We start from the raw sequence: 19,728 nt of genomic DNA, 5'->3' as shown, positions 1-19,728 counted from the left end.
CTAGAAGCACTTGATCCACTGTTTACCATTGGTAAGAGTTCTCCCAAAAGTCCTGAGGGGGAGAATCTCAGTAAACAGGATTTGCACCTCTCACGCAGGTCTGAGAGGATTAGAAGAGGACCCAAGAGGTATTCTCAGGAGTTTGACAACACAGCAATTGCAAATTTAGCTGTGCTTAGAACTCCAAAACAGGCAGCAGTCACACAGGCTAAGCCACAACAACAGGTTGTCAAACGCAACACTGTTTCTGTCAACAGAGCAACTGCTCTGGTCCCCTGGAAGCCAAAGCTGGTCAATCCAGTCTCAGAGAGTTCCACAGCAGGAAAGTCCTACTTTGTTTATGACAACTGTCTGTTCACTTCTCTTAATGATGCTCTCACATTTGCATCTTTTTCCATTTCAGGATTCAGGGGAGATGTTAGCATAAATCCTCTGCGTGGCACAGATGCTGCATGTGGATGAATGTTTACTTTATGTGATTGCTGTAACTTTCCCACACAGGAGCTCAAGCTGTAACCTGATCTCCTGTCATGTGATGTTCTTTGTTCTCTTTCTACTTTCACTTTCTTCTGAACTGGAGAGTGATGGCTGAACACACACTCTCTGAATAAACGTAGATTAGCACCTACGATTGTTTGCTGTCTTCTTTACCGAAGCCAGTGGCAGTAGTAAGAATATTGGTGATTTACACCCCAATATTCCAACAACTTTTAGGAGAGACCTGGAAGGACTTGAAAAGCTCCCAGCCATAGGCGGGGCATGCCTGTAAAGCAGCAATGCTGCAGGAGAGGTCAGGATCGTGCTAGCTTCTACGTGGCACCTCTTCATGTTGTTAGGCAGAACAGGATTGCCCCTTTGGTCTTTAGAATGCAAACAAAAACATGGAAAAATGAATGGAGATTTTTTTCACTAGGGTAGCGATTTCCTCACAAGCGGCTGGATCCAAATGTTCCTTTACTCTAATAGGAAGAGCTTCTCTGCTGGAAGAAAGGAATGTCTGGATTCAACCCAAGTTCAGAAAATATAATTTTGAACTTCAGCTTTAAGTCCATTCATTTTTACATCTAAACCTGTTGGTGTTAACCGTTAGATTTAAAATGAAGCATCAAGTTGGAGGCTTTGCAGCATAATTCACCACTGCCACCACCCCATGCTAAAACACTTCCTGAGCCAATATCAGGAATACAACTTCTGAAACTTGCTGATGAACTATAGTGTTTTTTTCCAAGCAAAAAGTGCTTTCATAGGGCTTTTTTTCAAGAAACAAAATAACGATGCATGGCTTTTAGTACAGAATTAATTCCTTCTCATTAATTTCTAGTGCTTTAGTATTTGAAGCCCTTTTAATTAAGCAAATTGTAATTTGATTTAATGCTCTGCTCTACAGACACACTTAAGGAAATTCAAGACAGTCTGGATACTTGCAAATTATTCAATTTAAAATAAAACAACAATATGTAAACTCTAAAAAAACACCTATTGATTTATTAATTCTAGAATCTAAGTTTAAACAGATTTACTGGACAGGCAAAATAGCCTGTAGTAGCCACAGAGTTTAGTCAGCCAAGGCTCCCTTTGTCCTGTACTATTGTGAACTCTAGAGGCTGGGGAAAACCTGACCACTATAGTTGGGCATGTATTGAGTACTGTTTGGATTGGCTATTTCCAATTTTTAAGAGGCAGTTACAGTCACATAATGAAGTGCAGTGTTCAGCCCAGCAGCAGCAAATGAGTATTATCCCACAAGCTTTATAATTCATCCTGGGCCATTCAAATGTGCAGATCCAAAGGTTGTGCTAATGAGTTCTAAGAGTCAATGGAAATTTGTATGGAGGCATTGCTAAGGGCTGCCATATATCTGGATGGTTCCCCTAAAAACAAACAAACAGGATGTCCTGGTTTTTACTTTTTTAAACATGGCAACCCTAGGCATTGGTACAGAACTGGTTTTGATCACCTTTCAAATGCACATGGGAGAAATCACTTGTTTGTCAACACCACCATGTTAACATTTCCTTGCATCTGTTTTAAGATGAATGAAATACCCCCGTTACTGGTTTTTGTAAAACTATTGTTTCATGCTCTGCATTTTTAGATGGCCAATTCATCCATCCATTAACTGCAAAAATTATATGGTTCTTTGCTGCAGCTTCTTTTTATTAAAAAACCACTTTTTGCAATGTATCTTCCAACCCCTTTTATTTCCTGTTGTTCCCCCCTCCTTTTCTATTTCCTGCATCTGCACGCTGTAACTAGGCTATTGCTGTCACTCTGGCACAAACTATGTATGGCATACAGCCACATGTATACGGTAGTTCCCCTGGATTGTTAAAGAAACCCCAAACCCAAACTAAAAGCAGCCTCAGAGATTTGCAGTATTGAGCAGAGGGATCAGCAGGAATAGATTTACAGGGGGCAGGAAGGGCAGTTTCATTCTTTCTCCTCTGGCAATTTTTCCAGTCAATATCCCCACCTCCCAGCTGCTTTTCACTCTGCCAGAGAAAAGATCATGGTAGCCGCAGCTATTCTTGTAAGGGCAGAAAAAGCTAAGGAAAGGAATTCTGAGCAGTAAAATGGCTGGATGGGAAAGGATTATGGTAAGCAAGCCCTTCCCTACCACCCCAGGCTGCTTTTGGCTTTAAAAGAAACTACCATAAGAGTAGGGGACTTCTGCATGTTTAACTGTAGATTCAGTGCCATTTACATTGTCATTTGTTTATTCCTATTTATTCCCATTTCAAAAATGCACAGCACATTTTTAAACAAATTCCCTGCATTGGGGGGGGGGGGAACCATACCATGGAGGAAGGTTCCGCCTACTCTCTTCCCTGCCATGTGCATCCTTTCACACTTGGAATGGGAGGAACACTTGCAGCCTCAAATACTAACAGTCAGTGCATATATTAATTACCATAATGCTAATGAACCTCTCTTTAATATAATTAATAATCATGTCTCCCACAGTTCTACAAACCATTACAGACTTAGAGACCTTTAGCTGCCTATTGTATGAGCTGCCATTTCCAGGTGTGGTCTCCAATCAAAAGGAGCTTGTAGTCAGTTATGCAGACCCCAAAAGACTCTAATCCAGGCATCCCCAAACTGTGGCCCTCCAGATGTTTTGGCCTACAACTCCCATGATCCCTAGCTAAGAGGACCAGTGGTCAGGGATGATGGGAATTGTAGTCCAAAACTTCTGGAGGGCCGAAGTTTGGGGATGCCTGCTCTAATCCTTTCATTCCCTGCCACCCCACACTGCGTCTCAAGCGGCTTCTGAAATTCAGAAGAGCTTCAGAAGCAATTTCTGAAGTAAATAACGTACAGAACGAGGCAGGGCATGGGAAAAACCAATTGGTAAAGTGATGCCCTTCTGTATGTCCAAAGGGGCTTGCTGGACTGGAATCAAGCCAGAACAAAAGGCAGTTTTGAAATGAGGAAAATCAGGCAAAATGTTACTACCTATTCTTCAATAACAGAAAAAGTGGAATATCCTATTTTATGCTGCAGCTAATTACATATATTTGGTGTGAAGATATCTATCTATCTATCATCTACCTATTGATATAGATATGTACCACATACACAAAGACATAATACATATCTATGTCTATGTATATAATTTCATCTATATAGGTTACCCAACTTCCATCATGGAACTGAAAGGACCATACATAGGATTCGCAGACAATCTCTCCCATGTAGACACTGACCAGGCCCAGAGCTGCTTAGCACCAGCAAGATGGCCGCATCACATGCCCTCAGACCATGACATGGCGCTTCAATCCAATGATCTTTTGAAGCTTCCTCCTTATGAAGGCCACTTTTGTGGAGCTCCATAAGGACCAAGGGATATTTGCACAGAGCTGTGTCCTCCACTGAAGGGGTAGATCACCCTCTCAGTGCTTTACATCATGGGATGAAAATCTCCCAAGGTTTTAATGTGCTATTCTAACCCTCACCCCAAAACCATTGCATGGTTTTATTGAAGGGAATTACAGGAAAATAAAAGCAAAATATTACAATATAAAAAAATGCTGAGTTATTAATATACTCTTGTTTCCCTCCAAATTTGCATGCAGAGAGTTAGAAGAAACACTGGGTGCTGAAGAAAACACTGTACCTTTCTGTTTCTTCTTCTTTTTAAAACAAAAATTATTTCTCTTGACAGAAAATCACTAAACTCATACTGAGCTCCAGCTAATATCACAGCATGCCCCCAGAAAGCGCTGATCGTTACAAGCTGGTGTCAGTGACAAATAATGTTTCTCACTTTTACAAGTATGGTGTCTTTTCATCTGTTCTGTAGGTATTTCCCCTAACAGCTGAGAGATTGTATTTTGTAAAAAGTCACTTGCCTGTTTTCTCACATTTCTTTTTGTACACTGGGTAAATGTCAGATGCGATCAGGGGTGTGTGTGTGTGTGTGTGTTTTGGGGAATCCAAACCTGTATTGTATCTACTCTAACCTCTGGCAGATAATAACTTCTTACAATAGTTTTGTAATGTAAACAGAAATGGATAGAAAACTAAGCCCACAAACCCTCCTGAGCCAGCTGTCCTTTCCAATATGTTACACAGCTGATCACATGAATATTTATTGTGCCCAGAATTCTCCATAGGTGCGAGAGCTTTAATTCAGCTTTAACTCCCAGCATGCCATGATTTAATTGGGAGGTATAACACATAACTCAGTATGGTTAGCTTGTTTCCCTTCAGGTGCCTTTTTGCCATCTAACACCAACTATCAATCGCTCCTGCGGCCTTCTCCTCATGTCTCCTCACCAGTGAAACTCCAGGAGTTGTGGGGCAGCCAGAAGATGCGACAAACACAGCTATCAGAAGAAGATGATGTGAGAAAATACTGCCTGGCGTTCCCTTCCTGTGGACCTTATGTTCCTTGAATAAAGGCTTTATGCCATAGTTCAGGCCGGGCAGCCTGTCCCGTTTTGCCGCCTGAGATGAAATGGGAAGGTGCTGCCTCCCTACAACTGCCAAAGCCTTGCTTGCCAGGGGTCAGGCTTCCTGTGAGATTTCACCGAACTCTCACAAGATCTCATAAGATCTCTGCAAGATCTTGGCGGAAGCGGCTGCTTCTTCTCTTTGCTTCTCCAGAGGCACCCTGCAGGATTCCACCACCCAAAACAGCTGCCTCAGTTTGCCTCATGGGTGGGCCGGCCCTGTTATACTTCCATTGAAACATTGTTAAAGCTATGCTAGATATGAGGAAGTGAGGATGAAAACTGTCCCGTAACCGTATATCCCTCACTCAAGGGTTAAAACCAGTGTAAGGGTTATTTGTGTACATGCAGGACCTTTTTGGAGAGGTGAGGAGTTCTCAGGTGCCGTAGCAGAGCCAATTTGAAGTGCCCGTTGCTGTGCTCACACTGCACTAAACTCCTTGGTGCCTTGTACCTCTTGGTAGTGACATGCGGCCAGGGCCGTCTCAAGCAGGTCGGGCGCCCTGGCGCTGAGGCGCGGAGATCACTCCGCCGCCCCCGCCCTCGCAGCGCCCTCCCCTGCCGGCCTGGCGTCCTGGCGCCCTGCGCCACCGGGAATACACTTAGAGCCGGGCCTGCATGCAACATTGGGAAGCCGAGAGAGCAATGTTGCCCTGCCTGGACTGCCCCACCGATTGTTTTCAGCCCAGCATTCTATTTTGGGCAACCTAATGAGGGTCACATGCCAGAGGCAAAAGCAGACAGAGCAACGAATGCCAGTTTGTACAGTGGACTAGCTTCTGCACAGTCTCCTTGATATCCTCCATCCAGGCCACCAAAATACATGATCAGCATTCAAGGACACATTTCAGCCACTTCACATTTCAAGGATACTATGCAGTAGGGGTGCCAAGGGATATGACCTGGGGAGAGGAAGTGTGTCCAAAGGAGATTTCTGAGGGTCAGACTTGGAGGGAAGCATTTGACTCTCGGGCCTGAGGTTCCCCAACCCTGTTCTAAACAGGCAGGGACCAGAACACCTGAAGGACTGCTTCCTCTCACATGAACCTGCCTGCCAGCTGCAGTTATCACCTGAAGCAGTGCTCTCTGTTCTGCTGCCATATTGGGCATGTTGGACAAGGCTTTTGGGGTAGAAGCAGCCCAGTTATCAAACACTTCTATGAAGGAAGTGTGACTATCTTTAACAGTTTTTAGTGGAGAGAAGCATTTTTATTTCAAGAAGCTTCTAAGGATTTGTAAATGATGCTTTAATACTCTTCTTTTGATGATGCTTCTATGTATACCCTTTAAGATTTTCCTGCTCTTGGTTCTTACTGTGTTAAGGTATTTGTTGCAAACTGCCCTGAGGGCTCTCTTGAGAGTGCAGAGGTATTGGGTAACTATTTTAAATATATAGGTAAAGGTAAAGGGGCCCCTGACCATCAGGTCCAGTCGTGTCCGACTCTGGGGTTGCAGCGCTCATCTCGCTCTATAGGCCGAGGGAGCCAGCGTTTGTCCGCAGACAGCTTCCGGGACATGTGGCCAGCATGACTAAGCCGTTTCTGGCGAACCAGAGCAGCGCACGGAAATGCCGTTTACCTTCCCGCCAGAGCGGTACCTATTTATCTACTTGCACTTTGATGTGCTTTCGAACCGCTAGGTGGGCAGGAGCTGGGACCGAGCAATGGGAGCTCACCCCGTTGCAGGGATTTGAACCGCCAACCTTCTGATCAGCAAGCCCTAGACTCTGTGGTTTATCCCACAGCGCCACCTGGGTCCCTCATTAAATATATAACCCATATCAAATCAGTGGCAGGAAACAGGTGAGCTAGGCCCCACAGCTCTCATGAAAGCCATGCCTTTCCCATTCGCTATGCATCTGGGAAAGGCATGGCTGGAAGGTGCCTATGCTCTGGGAGGATTTGTTTTGGAGGCGGAGGCCCTGGGATTGCTTCTTGTGATTGACGAGGTAGTGGAAGAATGACTGACATTAGTGGAGTGGAATGGATAGCTGGGCAGAGTTAGAGTTGAGTGACTGATCGTGTCTACTGGAGAATGACAGAGTGGAGGCTGGCTGTGACAGACGAGAGAGACTGAGGGGAACAGGAGATGGTATTTAATAGAGTTAGGATAGCTGTTATGACACTTTAAGATAGACAGTGATGTTTAATCAGGAAACTAGGAAGTGAAAGAACTCTGTAGAGAAATATTACTTGTTCTGAATGTTCTGTTCCTTAATTAAATCCATGTTTCTGTTTAACTCTCTGGGTTCTGGCCTTGATGGATTCCAAGGCAGGAGTGGCCACCAGGGAGCCTCTGTGTGTTTGTTTGTGCTGTGTACAAGGACAGGGCAGGTCTGGGGCAAGGCAGCAGCGAGGCCAGACTAGTGCTGCACCACTGGCGCTGCCCCAGCCTCACTGCTACTGAGCCCCATCCCCACATCATCCCGATACGTAGCAGCAATGTTGGCTGCTGGGAGGCCAGGCCTGCAGCTGCTTCTGTTTATCTCATCCCACATATTTGGTGTCGATGTGCTTGAGTGAGGATGTAAAAGGAGAGTCCTACTGCTTTCTCTAAGTCTGCAATATTTGGGAAGGCGAAAAGGAGGCACTTCTTCACATTGTGCAAAGTTAAACTATGGAACATGCTCCCACAGTAGGCAATGATGACCACCAAATGGTAAGACTTTAAAAGAGGGCTAGGCCATTTCATGGAGGACAGGGCTATCAATGGCTACTAGCCATGGCGACAGTGTTCAACCTCCACTGAGTATGCCTCTGAATGCCCATTTCTGGGAGTTGCAGGTGGGCAGAGTGCCGCTACGCTCATGCCTAGCTTACAGGCTTCTTACAAGCATCTATCTAGCCACTGTGAAAACAGGATGCTGGACTAGATAGGCTATTGGCCTGATCCAGCAGGCTTATCTTATGTTCTTAGTAGGTGGTGGCAGCAAGCACTCTGAGAGAAGTCTACACCCAGTGTGATAACTGAGGACTGGACACAGTGGCCACTTGAGGACAGCTCAAGAGGACAGGGAATGCCACATTACTTTTTCTGATAGATAATATGCTCTTCTATCTTGCCTGCTCCCCATAATGGGCTGGCCATTGAAGTAGACCTGCTCTGGCTCACCTACTTTCCTCATGGCTGTCACACCTACCTTCTTAAATTATCAAGCATTTCTGTGACTGGACTTGGTGCCAGTAAGAAATTAGAGAGGGAGGCAGACCCTCCGGACTTGTCAAGGCTCAGGATCTGGAGACAGGCTGGAGACTACCAACTGGGCAGGTAGTCAAGCCAGGGAAGAGGCTAAGGAGTAAACGGGGACTGGTAGCCTGGAACAATGCCTGAGTGAGTTGCTTAGATGGAGGAGCCAAGGCCAGAGTCAGATGCTTTATGGGATCAGGCCGAAGCCAATTGCTCCTCTGGCTGCAGTGGCTGCACTGAAATGCAACTCCTATCTCCCTCCTCTGGCAAGTTCCCATGGGGATGAAAAGAACCAGGCATCTCCCAGTTCAAATCCCCTCAGCACATCACTTTGTTTCCAATGCCCAGGCCTACAAAATTCCAATAATGTAAGGAGAAAGTTGGTGCTGATAAAACCTTTCTAAGCAAACTAATCTTGCTTACTGTTCGGTCCCAAAGGTTACCTCCTATATGGGTATTTCTTGGGCTGTACTTATTCATGGCAGCTCTAACAATTGCAAATAAAACTGCAGGACTCTATTTGAAATCCTAAGACCAGGGGGACAATGCCTACCTGACATTACAGACAATTCTCTTTCCATACCTGTATTTTCAATGAATCCCCCCCCCCCGGGCTGGCTTGCAGTGAATACATTAACATTTTTACTGAACATATTTAAATATTTATTCTTCGCCTCCTTTGTTTAATGCTATGGCACACCATGTAGGGTAAAAAAGAATGGCTGGTTGGCTGGTTGCTCTGAAAGCTTGCTTGTGAAAATGTCAACAGCGTTGGCTGTCCAATAAATGATCAGTTCCCAGGGCTCAGGGACCTACTGGGTTTTTTTTTTGCTTATATTACTCTCTATAGGGCTGTGCAACACTGAAATGCTACATAAGAAGAAGAGGAGGAGTTTGGATTTGATATCCCGCTTTATCACTACCTGAAGGAGTCTCAAAGCGGCTAACAATCTAATTTTAACATTTTTTATTTTGCAAATATAACAAGCATACATTAAATGACAATAGTATTTGCAGTAACAGAATTTAAAAGCAAGTTGCTATGATGCTATTTTAGTCTACTGTGAAAGCAATGCAACATCTCCTTCCTGGCATCTCATATGAGGTGGGCCATAGCTCAGTTGCACAGTGCAGTCTGTCTGCCAAAGGTCCCAAGTTCAATCCCTGGCATCTCCAGGTAGGTCTTGTCTGAAAGCCTTAAATTGGTGTTAGCCATGGGATCTGCCACAATTGGTAGTAGTGGTGGGATCCGCTTCATGTGCTCATTAATTTTAATAGATCTCCTCTGAGTAAAACTTAATCGAATACCAACCAATTACTTAAAAAATCAATACAAGTCTAAAAACCATATGGTTCAATTCTGTACCTCTTCCCACAATATATATTACTAGCTGACCCGGCCACGCGTTGCTGTGGATTTTTTGGGGGGGGGGGGGCGTGCGCGATTATTTATGTCATTTGTGTTTTGAATGGTAATGGTTGCATAACTTGTTTTTGGTTAGTGTTTTGATGTAATACGCTTTTCCGGATGTTTCAACTTTGTGCTTGTATTTATGGTTTTTATTTTTTGGTCTTCTTATGATTGAGCATTTTTGTTTGTTTGTTTTGGTAGTTTTATTTATGTTTTTAATTTTAAGAAGTGTGATGGCCTACATAAAACAAAGGCTGTGCTGCGGCCTGCGATACGGGCGCTTCCCCCTCTCCCCCCCCCGGGCCTAGTGGGGGCCTGGCGGCCTGGCAGGGGCCTAGGGGCCTACATAAAACAAAGGCCGTGCTGCGGCCTGCGATCTGGGCGCTCGCCCTCCCCCCCAAGGGCTAGGGATCTGGTAATGGCTGCCTTGGTGGTTTCAGTTGCTTGGTTGATGATGTCATTATTTGGCGCCGCCCTTCAGAGCTTTTGCTGGTGACAGCGTGCAATCTGCCTTTCTATTGGATGCTGCTGGAGTCTTCAGAGCTTTTGCTGGTGACATCTAATTTGTGCGCCACTTTTTTGCGTTTATTCACTATTTTAGGTGTGAAAGCTGTGCTTTTTAAATGCCAGATCCCTCACTGATGGGCATGGGACGTTGTGGCCAAATTTGTTACATTACAGTTCAGCAGTTACGGAGAAAGGCTGTAACCTCCGCGTGTGCAATGCCTACATTTTTATATACAGTATATAGATAATACACTTATAGCATAATGCTATGCTTGCTCATCCAGACTATTATCCTCTGCATTCAACAGGGCCAGGAAAACTGGGTACAGTTTTGCTAAAGCCCCTTCTCCCTCTCTGATTTAAAAGCCAATTACATCACTAAAGCCCTCACTTCTAACTGGCTAGTCCTGGTTGCCAGCCTAATCCTCTGATTGGCTACTGCTCACAGTTATTTAACTTAAAAGATGAACACACATACATTTGTGTGTGCAGAGGGGGTTTAATCACCTCCAATTGCTTCCCAACTGCCAGGCCCAGTTTTAAATGTTCCAGTGACAACGATTTTCTGCAGTCCATGGGCAGCTGACCCAGAAAGTCACACTTTGCTCTTGACAGTCCTTTGAAAAGTGGAATAACTAATAATGCTGCTGCTGAATAATAATAATAATAATAATAATAATAATAATAATAATAATAATAATAATCTGGAAAGCCTCTGCACAAAGACCCAGTCAGATGCTGCTATATGGAAAGGAGGTGAATGCTGAAATACAGTGGGCACAATCCAGAGAAAGTTAACCATGAAATCAATGGGATTTAAGTGCTTAACTGTGAATTTAAATCCCATTGGTTTCAACCGAACTTAAGCTCACTTAGCTTTCTCTTGATTGCATCCAGTGGCATCTTCCAGCCTAGTCCTCTTGGAATTCAAGTAGCTTAAGGCTTAAAATGGCTCTGTGAGCAGCAACATCCCCAGTAATTTCTCAAAACATCAAGGGAACTGCAAAAAACCAAACAAAAACCCACAGCAAATTTCTACAATGAAATCAACCCATTGTAAACATATTGAGTAAAATTAGATCATAGTCACAGTAATATCTATCTGATTGTTGTTTAGCTTCTTTTGAGGGCCACCCACCTCCCATGTTACAATTTAAATTTGAGGATTATCCAGGAAGTGGCTACTGTTTAAAATACTGTTTCAACAATACTGTTTAAAATTTATTTATTTTCTTCACAGGTAACCCGTAGGAGCACGTGTCAACATTTATCATGCCAGAAGACTCGGAGTGTTCAACTGTCAATATGTTTCTTTCTTTCTTTCTTTCTTTCTTTCTTTCTTTCTTTCTTTCTTTCTTTCTTTCTTTCTTTCTTGTCGGGTAGGGTTGCTATTTCCAAAAGGTGTTGCTTTGTCCTATAATATCTTAGGCAAATGAAAATCACTTTTTTGGGCATTTTTGTAAAAAAAAAAAAATCTCAACAACTTTTGGGGTTTCCTAAAAAAACTCAACAACTTTCAGGGTGTCTTGGTTTTTACTTTTTGAAATATGGCAATGCTAGTTTCAGTTTCTCTCAATTTCTCATTTGTCTGTGATTTAGTTATTTTTTTAAAAAAATCCTCATGGAAATCTGTGAGCATTTTAGTAAAACCTCTGATATTTGTGTGTGTGATTGTATGCAGTTTTGAGTAACAGACACATTTTTGCAAGCAATTTCTCCAACAGGTGCATTTTTGTACACATTATTTCTTCTTCTTCTTCTTTGGCGATCACTCATAGCCGAGTAAGATTGTCTTCCCTAAACACAATTTTAACAATGGGTCCGTAAGTGACTGTGGGGGCCAATTCTGGATCCAAACGTCCTTCCACAGTGGGGACATTGGTCATTATTTGGTTGAAGAACTGCAATTTAGGTAGTTTCTCATTAAATTGAAACAGAATTGAATTTCTCCCCAACAAGTATTAGGGGTGAAGAACAAACACAATTATACCCCAACACAATTCTGAATCTAAAATTTCCTGCAAATTATTGAATCCACTCTTTTTAGTCTGGTTGTTTGATGTACACAGTGCTTAATGCCTTATTGATAGCTTTATTATTTCAGAGCACAGCCTAACGGGAGACAAAACCATACAAATAGAATCTCTCTAAATGATGGGCAGGAAACATTAGAAAGAGAGAACTGTGTGTAATAATTGGTCTCTTGACCCAAAGCACACAAGGATATATCTATCTATATATAAATCCACTTTACTCCGAAACCGCTTCACCGATTGCGTTCAAATTTGAACACAACGTCCAAAGCGAATGTCCGAAGGCTGTTATAAGGTTTTCAAAGACAGATGCCACACCTCCGCCAGGTGAAACCCCAAAACCGCGTTCCAGAACGCACCACTCAGCCGAAAGTGCATGCTGGGGAAAGAACCAGGTTGCAAACCAGTGCCCTCTAGCGGCGGCTACACTGGTACTACACCTATAGAACCTTCCCTCTCAACAGCACCTCACCTGTCATTTACATACTAGGCCTTTACAGACTAGACCGAATGGAGGTACTGACTCGCCCGGGTGGGGTTGGGGGGAGGAGGGGACGGGATAGGTCAGGACACGACATGGTGGGGCCAGTCACAGGGATGACCCAGGGATGGGGGGAAGAGGGGGCGTGATACGTCATGGGACGGGACAGGTTTGGGGAAATCACAGGGAAAACCTGTGGTGGGGGGAGGAGGGGGTGGGATACGTCATGGATCGGTACAGAGTGGTGGCAGTCACAGGGATTAGCCATGGCAATGCGTGGCAGGGCCAGCTAGTGACTTTATAAATGCTGAAGTCTATGAATAAATGGAACTCAATGGATTAGTTGCATATACAGTTGGCAAATGAAGTTTTATAGAATTTTGGTAAAGGAATTGGAACAACAATTGACAGGGAAAAAAAATTAACTTACTTATTGTAGATCCAGATTCAGGCCTGTTCAAGGAGCTAATGATAACGAAACCAAACCCTTCATTTTCTTTGCGATGGATGACAACATCGCTTGTTTGCAAGCTGTGCGAAGCAAAGCCCTCTGGGGGTGTGGCATTGCTACTTGATCCAGCATGATTGCTGTTAGTATATGCGGCATAGTCGCTTCTTGGAGAACTGTGGTGTGTAGACACAGAGCCTGGACTTCTGCCATTCTCAGGACACGGTTCTCCTGAAACAGAAATGACACAAAGATTACCCTAAGAATCTAGGTTGTCTGTTGACAAAACAGACGCTCACCAAACTCAAATCCACCTGGCTTTCCAGAACACAAAATACTGGGCATGCTAAACAAAACTGCACCCAATATAGGAGGACTGGATCTAAGAACAGGGATCTACTTTGAAAAGGCAGCGAAACAATCAAGGCACCCTTCCTTAAACTAGTACAGAGGATCCAAAATAGAGCCATAACATTCAGAGCAGGTCATTTACTAGTTAGACCTGACTCAATTTAAGTCTTGTCTATTATGGATTTATTTAAATTAATACTTAATCAGTTCTAATTGGACCTGATCCACCCTAATTCTGCCTCACACGGACCACAATAATGTTTTCCCATAGACCAGACTTCTTATGATTCAAGTCAGTGACCACAGTTATCACTGATAACAACAGCAAGCAAAGGGAAGTACAGTAGAAACATTTTGGCAATGAAGGGTGCAGAAAGCCTGAGACAGGAAATCAGTGGTGGCCTTTTCAGTGATGGCGTCCTAGCTCTGGAGTTAGCAGGAAGGTTCACTTGCATCTTTTTCGCACCACGTGAAACCTTTTTATGTTCCCAGGCATTTAAGATCAATCCACTTTAATTGCGGCCCTTGCTCTAGGTGCTATTCAATGAGTTTTAAAATGGTGGGTATTGTTTTTAGAGGTCTGGTTGCTATGGATTTCAGCTTTTGCTGTAAGCTGCTCTAAGAATCCACCTGAAAAGCTCAGAATCCAGGTACCATTAAAGCATTGACTGGAAACTATGGAAATTGAGTAATAATCGTAATTGTGTACACACAGCACCTCTGCTTCCCCCAGTGAGAGACTAAAACTATATTCTGTGGGGGTGGGTTGCTTATGTTGTGCACATGCTGTACACTGATACTGTACATTAATACTGCTATATAAAATTATATCATTACTAATAATGGGTGTTGAATTCCAAGGGAATCAGACTTTTCTTTATCTATCTATGTCTATTAAGTATGTCTAATTCAACGTTTAATTCAATATTAAGGTATTTACCTTCAAACTAGAAAAATTTAAGCAGGCAACCAACAGAGTAATGGGGATTAACTGCTTGACTTCCCTTTTAAAAAGAGAACGGCCTATTCAAAAGATGTTTGTGGACTAGAGGGATTAATCCAGGGAAGATTAATCCCAAATAAGAACCTGGTATCAAATATAGGTTGTCTTACAAAAAGAAAACCTGTCCTTGTACACAGAACTAGAATCATTAACTTCACTTACATCTTGGACCAGCCTTCTCTCAACTGGTTAGGAGCATGGGGCTGATAGCACCAAGGTCACAGGTTCAATCCCCATATGGGGCAGCTGCATATTCCTGCCTTGCAAGGGGTTAGACTAGAATGATCCTCAGGACCCGTTCCAGCTCTACAATTCTATGATACTCCATATACTTTATATACTCATAAATGCAGAGAACGTATAAGGATAGTAGTATTGTATTTATACCTTTGGTGGTCAGCAAAAAGTTAAAAAAATAAAATGTGAAGTTTGGACAAAACACAGCTCTATTTCTCTGGCAGATCTTTTATTGTAGATTAATAATACAGTAAGAGCTACTGAACACACTGCAGCGTAACCCATTCCAGGTGCTAAAATGAAAATGGTACCAGCGAGAGGGAGGTTGGTTCACTATGAACACTCAGAGCTACCAGTCACAGAAGAGTTTTAGACTATTATCCTCTCTCCTCCCTGGTCAGTTCTATAAAGCATTCTTATATGGGCCAACATAGTACCCTCCAGATGTTCCTGACCATTGGCCATGCTCCCTGGGGGCTGAGTCTGGAGGGCACCCTCTACCTGTCCTCATCCAGGTAAGCAATCAGGAAGCCATAGAGCAGGCATAGGCAAACTCGACCCCACAGATGTTTTGGGACTACAACTCCCATCATCCCTGACCACTGGTCCTGTTAGCTAGGGATGATGGGAGTTGTAGTCCCAAAACATCTGGAGGGCCAGAGTTTGCCTATGCCTGCCATAGAGCCTCCCATGTGCCTCACCCTGCTAGCTTTGAATAAGTGAAGTTGACAGCGCAGTCTTTACAGGAAAGCTGGGCAAAAATGTTGTTGTCTCTCTTCAACAAGAACAGAATTGACATGAAAAGCTCTCGATAATTCTAGCACAATTACAGTAGTGATCAAACCAGAGGTTGCCAACCCAGCACCCATGAAGACTGATTGGCACTGCTGGGCAGATGCTCCAGATGCTGAGCTTTCTCTCTCTCTTTTTTAAAAAAAGTATTTCTCTAGCCCAGGCACCCCCAAACTGCGGCCCTCCAGATGTTTTGGCCTACAACTCCCATGATCCCTAGCTAACAGGACCAGTGGTCAGGGATGATGGGAACTGTAGTCCAAAACATCTGGAGGGCCGAAGTTTGGGGATGCCTGCTCTAGCCCTCCTAGAAGATAAGTTATAGGGCAAAATGTACAGGTACCTTCCGATAAATTTATGTGAAATGATAGCGTAGCTATCTTGTATATCTTCCCTGGTACTGATAAATGTTCCCTGTGGCTATTAGACAGCAGCAGTATCGCTCTCTCTGTGAAAAATCAATATTGTGTGATCTCTACAAACAGGAGCAGCAGGACACAGCTGACCCCCCCCCCCCATGGTAAGCATAATGATGCCAGGGGTGGCTCTGGCTCTCTCTCTCTCTCTCTCTCTCTCTCTCTCTCTCTCTCTCTCTCTCTCTCACACACACACACACACACACACACACACACAGTGTTATGCCACCCCCCTCCCCCATGACTTTTTTTGACTCTCTCTCAAAATTCTGTCCACTGGTCCAAAAAGGTTGGTGACCCCTGGATTAAATAATATAACAATGCTTTTCATACCCTATGCATGAATTCACATGAATTCAGTGAGGCTTATTCCCAGGGAAGTGTGTATAGGATGGCAGCCACAAGCTGGCTTCCACTCATAAAACAGATAACAGGTCCATATTTGGAATGCTTTAATTTCAGATAAAATCAAATCTGTTTTTTCCCCCTCCTCCAACTGATAAAAGATGCATATTACTAAATAGCTGATTGGCTTTCTCTCTGCCACACACATCACAACATATCAAGCAAAAATTTCAAAGTGCAAAATCAAGCTTGGTTTCTCTGAATCAAGGATAAGTCTCTCTTTTCTCAGGCAGGTAAGCATGTCCTCTAGCAGTCCTTGTACAACTTTGAAACAAAGTGATTAGCGCAAGGGAGACGGAAGAAAAACAAACAATCATTATGCCGCTATGTTAGAATTGAAAATCTCCCGAAGTTATTGAACCAGAGCTGCAACTAAATGCCATAGTCAGTGACAAGAAAGATCTCATTTTCTGGCTGTCATGTTTTAGAAGCCTGAATACGGTTTATGTCACTGCGGGTGCAACAGAAAGAAAATTATCTCACCCCACAGAATTACCGAGTGCTGCCTCAGCTATAAATGAATGTAACAGATTCCCATTAAGTATAGGAAAGAATGATAAACCAGGTAGAGCAGATTTTATATTGCTATTGGATATCCATCTATTCTGAAAGATCTGTCCACGGGAGGGAGAGTTAAAGATTGGGTATGCTCTCCACAAAGACTAGCATTTTAGTCCTTCTATTCATTGGAAGGTCACTCTTTCGTGATCAGGTTTCAATACCTGGCATTTCTCTTCCTCATTTTTTTTAAAGTTCTGAAGGTATTATGGCTCTTTAAACCAAAGATGCAGTCCTGACTATTAAATGCTCTCAGAATGAACAAGCCCAAACATACTTCTTCCCTGTGTGGTTGTTTCATGACTTTCTTAGATTCCTCCCATTCTTGCAGTATTCTATGCCGTATTCATTCTCAAGAGCTTCGAACGTACTTGAGATTTGGGGAAAGCTATTACCCAGCCATGAAGCTCACTGGCTGTCTTCCCTCCAACTAGGTTTTTGCTCTTTTAAGTCTGCTTCCTCAAGCCTGTTTTAGTTTCTTTGGGGTGGGGCAGTGACGATTATGAAGGAGACTTTGCTTATCTTTCCTAATAGCAGCTATGCATTGGGGACATGGCTCTCAAACCCACCACCTCCATGATATACTTGCTCGCTGGGGCTATAGCCAGAAGCTGGTGAAGATTCAGCATGGCCCACTCATCTGCTAGAAGTTCTCATTCTCAAGCTGGAGTTTACCAAAGTGCCCCCCCCTTTTGTCGTATGAACTTAGGGAGTGGATATTACATGCCAGAGGGCACAATTAAAGAAATGGACTGACATTTTGTGCTATAATGATACCACGACAGAGCTGTGTGGCAACAGTGGTTTCAGCCCACAAACCTGAGCCACCCGGGAGGGAATGGCTGAGGCACAAACTAAAAATAGCAGAGTCCTGGAAATGAGTGTGTGGGTCTATGCGTGTGTGGGTCCATCCGCTTAGAGCTTCATGAGCACCCTGGTAATGATGGCATGGGTCTCTCTTTTGGTTTTGTCCTAATCAGTGCTTTTTTTTCTACAAAAAAAAATGTTTAGCGGTACTCTCATTTTCCTACTCATATTGAAATACTGCCCCTCAATGAGGTCAAACTTAGATTCACAACATTTTTAGGGATATGTGTTCCCCTGTGTTTCCCCAGAAAAAAGCACTGGTCCTAATATTCTGTTCTAAAGGCTGTCAACAACCTGACTCTTCACCTCAAACTTTGCGCATGACATCCTGGCTTTGTCTTCCACAAAGTTAGGCTGGGAGAACTTCCAGTACTTTTTTGGGGGGGATGTGCATGAATATCATTTACTTTGACGTAAGGGGGTTCTTTTGCTTAGTGCCTACGGAGGCAGCCATCCTTTTCCCATACAATCCCACAGCCACAATGCAACATCATCCAATAGATTTGTTCCTGGGAAGGGGCATATTCACCTAGCCATCTCCAAAGTGAGTGGCAGCCACCCAGCCAGGCTTGGAACCAAGCCACTCTTAGCACTTAAAAATGGTTTTTAAAAACAAAGCAAAACAAAACAAAACATGAAATGAATCAATTGAAAAGAAATGAAATATAAGATAATAAAGAAAATAAACTTGACCACCTCATTTAGTTGTAAGTTGAAGATCCCTCTCCAAAATTCACCCACACAAAATATTTTCATCACCACCTTTATGGGAAGATATTTACTTACTGTCTCTCTCAAACATGCTTAAAGTTTGCTAATAGCCTATTCAAATTGTTTTTCTGAAGATAGGTTCCTGTTACTCAATACGTGATTGATATTTGCCACCGAAAAGAATATTCAGCTACAAGTTCCAGACCAGAAGAAGTTCCTTCAACTGAAAGTTCCAGACATGCAATTAGCAGCAAGGACCAGCAACGAATCAAAGTGGTCACCCGCACAAGCAGAAGCATAATTAATTTCCTCAAGGAATTAATCATCAGGTGCTGTGTGTTACCTTGGCTATTGGCCATTTTCCTAAGGTTTGGGGAGCTGCTAGGGGGCGTTGCACCAGGCTGGAGAGAATTTTTCTGACTCCAGGAGTCTATAATGGTCAACAGAAGAACATCAGTCTCCTTACTGGAATGACTGCAAAACGGCTAACAATGGGACATAGGACTGTGCCAAAGAAGAAGATGACACTGTGAAGAATGAGATGGGGTTGGAAATATGAGGCTTTGATCAGCTACAATGTGTAGGGATGGAAGGCAAAGCTGGCAAGGTAAGCAGGGTAGAATGAGTTCTTTACTGAATGGGAAGGAGTAGACAGAAAGGGGTTTAAAGTCATATCTGCTCATTGCAATTGCTCAGTTCAGTGCACTTGGGACAAATGGCCCACAGGCAGAAGGCTTTGAGATGTCAGACAGAAATCCACATATGGCAACATTGCAAAGAAGTGAACAGACTCGTAGAAAGACACTCCAGATGAAAACTGTGAGTTAAGGCCTCATCTTCGGGTTATCTATATCTAGAAAAACAAAACCACTCTGATGACTCCTTAAACGTCTAAGAGTGAAATAATTCTGTATCTATGATTTAGATTTTAGTATAAGGCCGACTGGTTCAAAGAGACAAGGCAGCTGCCCTATTTCTAGCTGCAGCTGTTTTGGTTTGTGCTAAAAGGCTTTTACATTGTGCTCCTAATGAATGGGTATGAGCTGAAAACTCTTGAAATCACTTCTTGCTCTGGAGACCTAACAATATTGATGCCTATTTCATTTGTCTGCAGTCTGTTGGTCACCCAATGGCTGTTAACAGGACAGTTGAATTAGCAGGATGATGGCATGTGAGGTGATGGTGGGAAGAACATAGAGCCAATAGAAAAAGGAATATGGACAGAGTGACTCATGACTAGCACAGTTCTATGTCAGTTCTACTTTCCTAGTCTCTGTAAAATAACCAAAATACTTTAGCATTTGTGTCAGGAACATTGTAAGGGGAAGCTGAAAAACAAACATTTTATCTGTTTTTCTTAAAAA

At 43.3% G+C, this 19,728-nt stretch overlaps 1 protein-coding gene across 4 annotated transcripts in view; it reads right to left on the bottom strand.

Annotated features, from left to right (window-relative positions):
• Positions 1-19,728, bottom strand: part of MAGI2 (membrane associated guanylate kinase, WW and PDZ domain containing 2) — a 598,953-nt gene that overhangs the window by 53,584 nt on the left and 525,641 nt on the right. For 2 of the 4 annotated variants that reach the window (XM_088676955.1, XM_088676954.1), the window contains 2 exons: positions 18,708-18,794; positions 13,007-13,255 (listed from right to left, as the gene is read on the bottom strand). In XM_088676955.1, coding sequence (XP_088533081.1) covers positions 13,007-13,255; positions 18,708-18,794 — 336 coding nt within the window. The remainder of the gene's footprint in view (positions 1-13,006; positions 13,256-18,707; positions 18,795-19,728) is intronic. The other 2 variants (XM_088676957.1, XM_088676956.1) reach the window with 1 other exon arrangement.

The sequence above is a fragment of the Zootoca vivipara genome, chromosome 9, assembly GCF_965207765.1.
Source record: "Zootoca vivipara chromosome 9, rZooViv2.hap1.1, whole genome shotgun sequence".
In the NCBI taxonomy this organism is placed as follows: Eukaryota; Metazoa; Chordata; class Lepidosauria; order Squamata; family Lacertidae; genus Zootoca; species Zootoca vivipara.
This window is presented reverse-complemented; position numbering and strand designations above follow the sequence as displayed.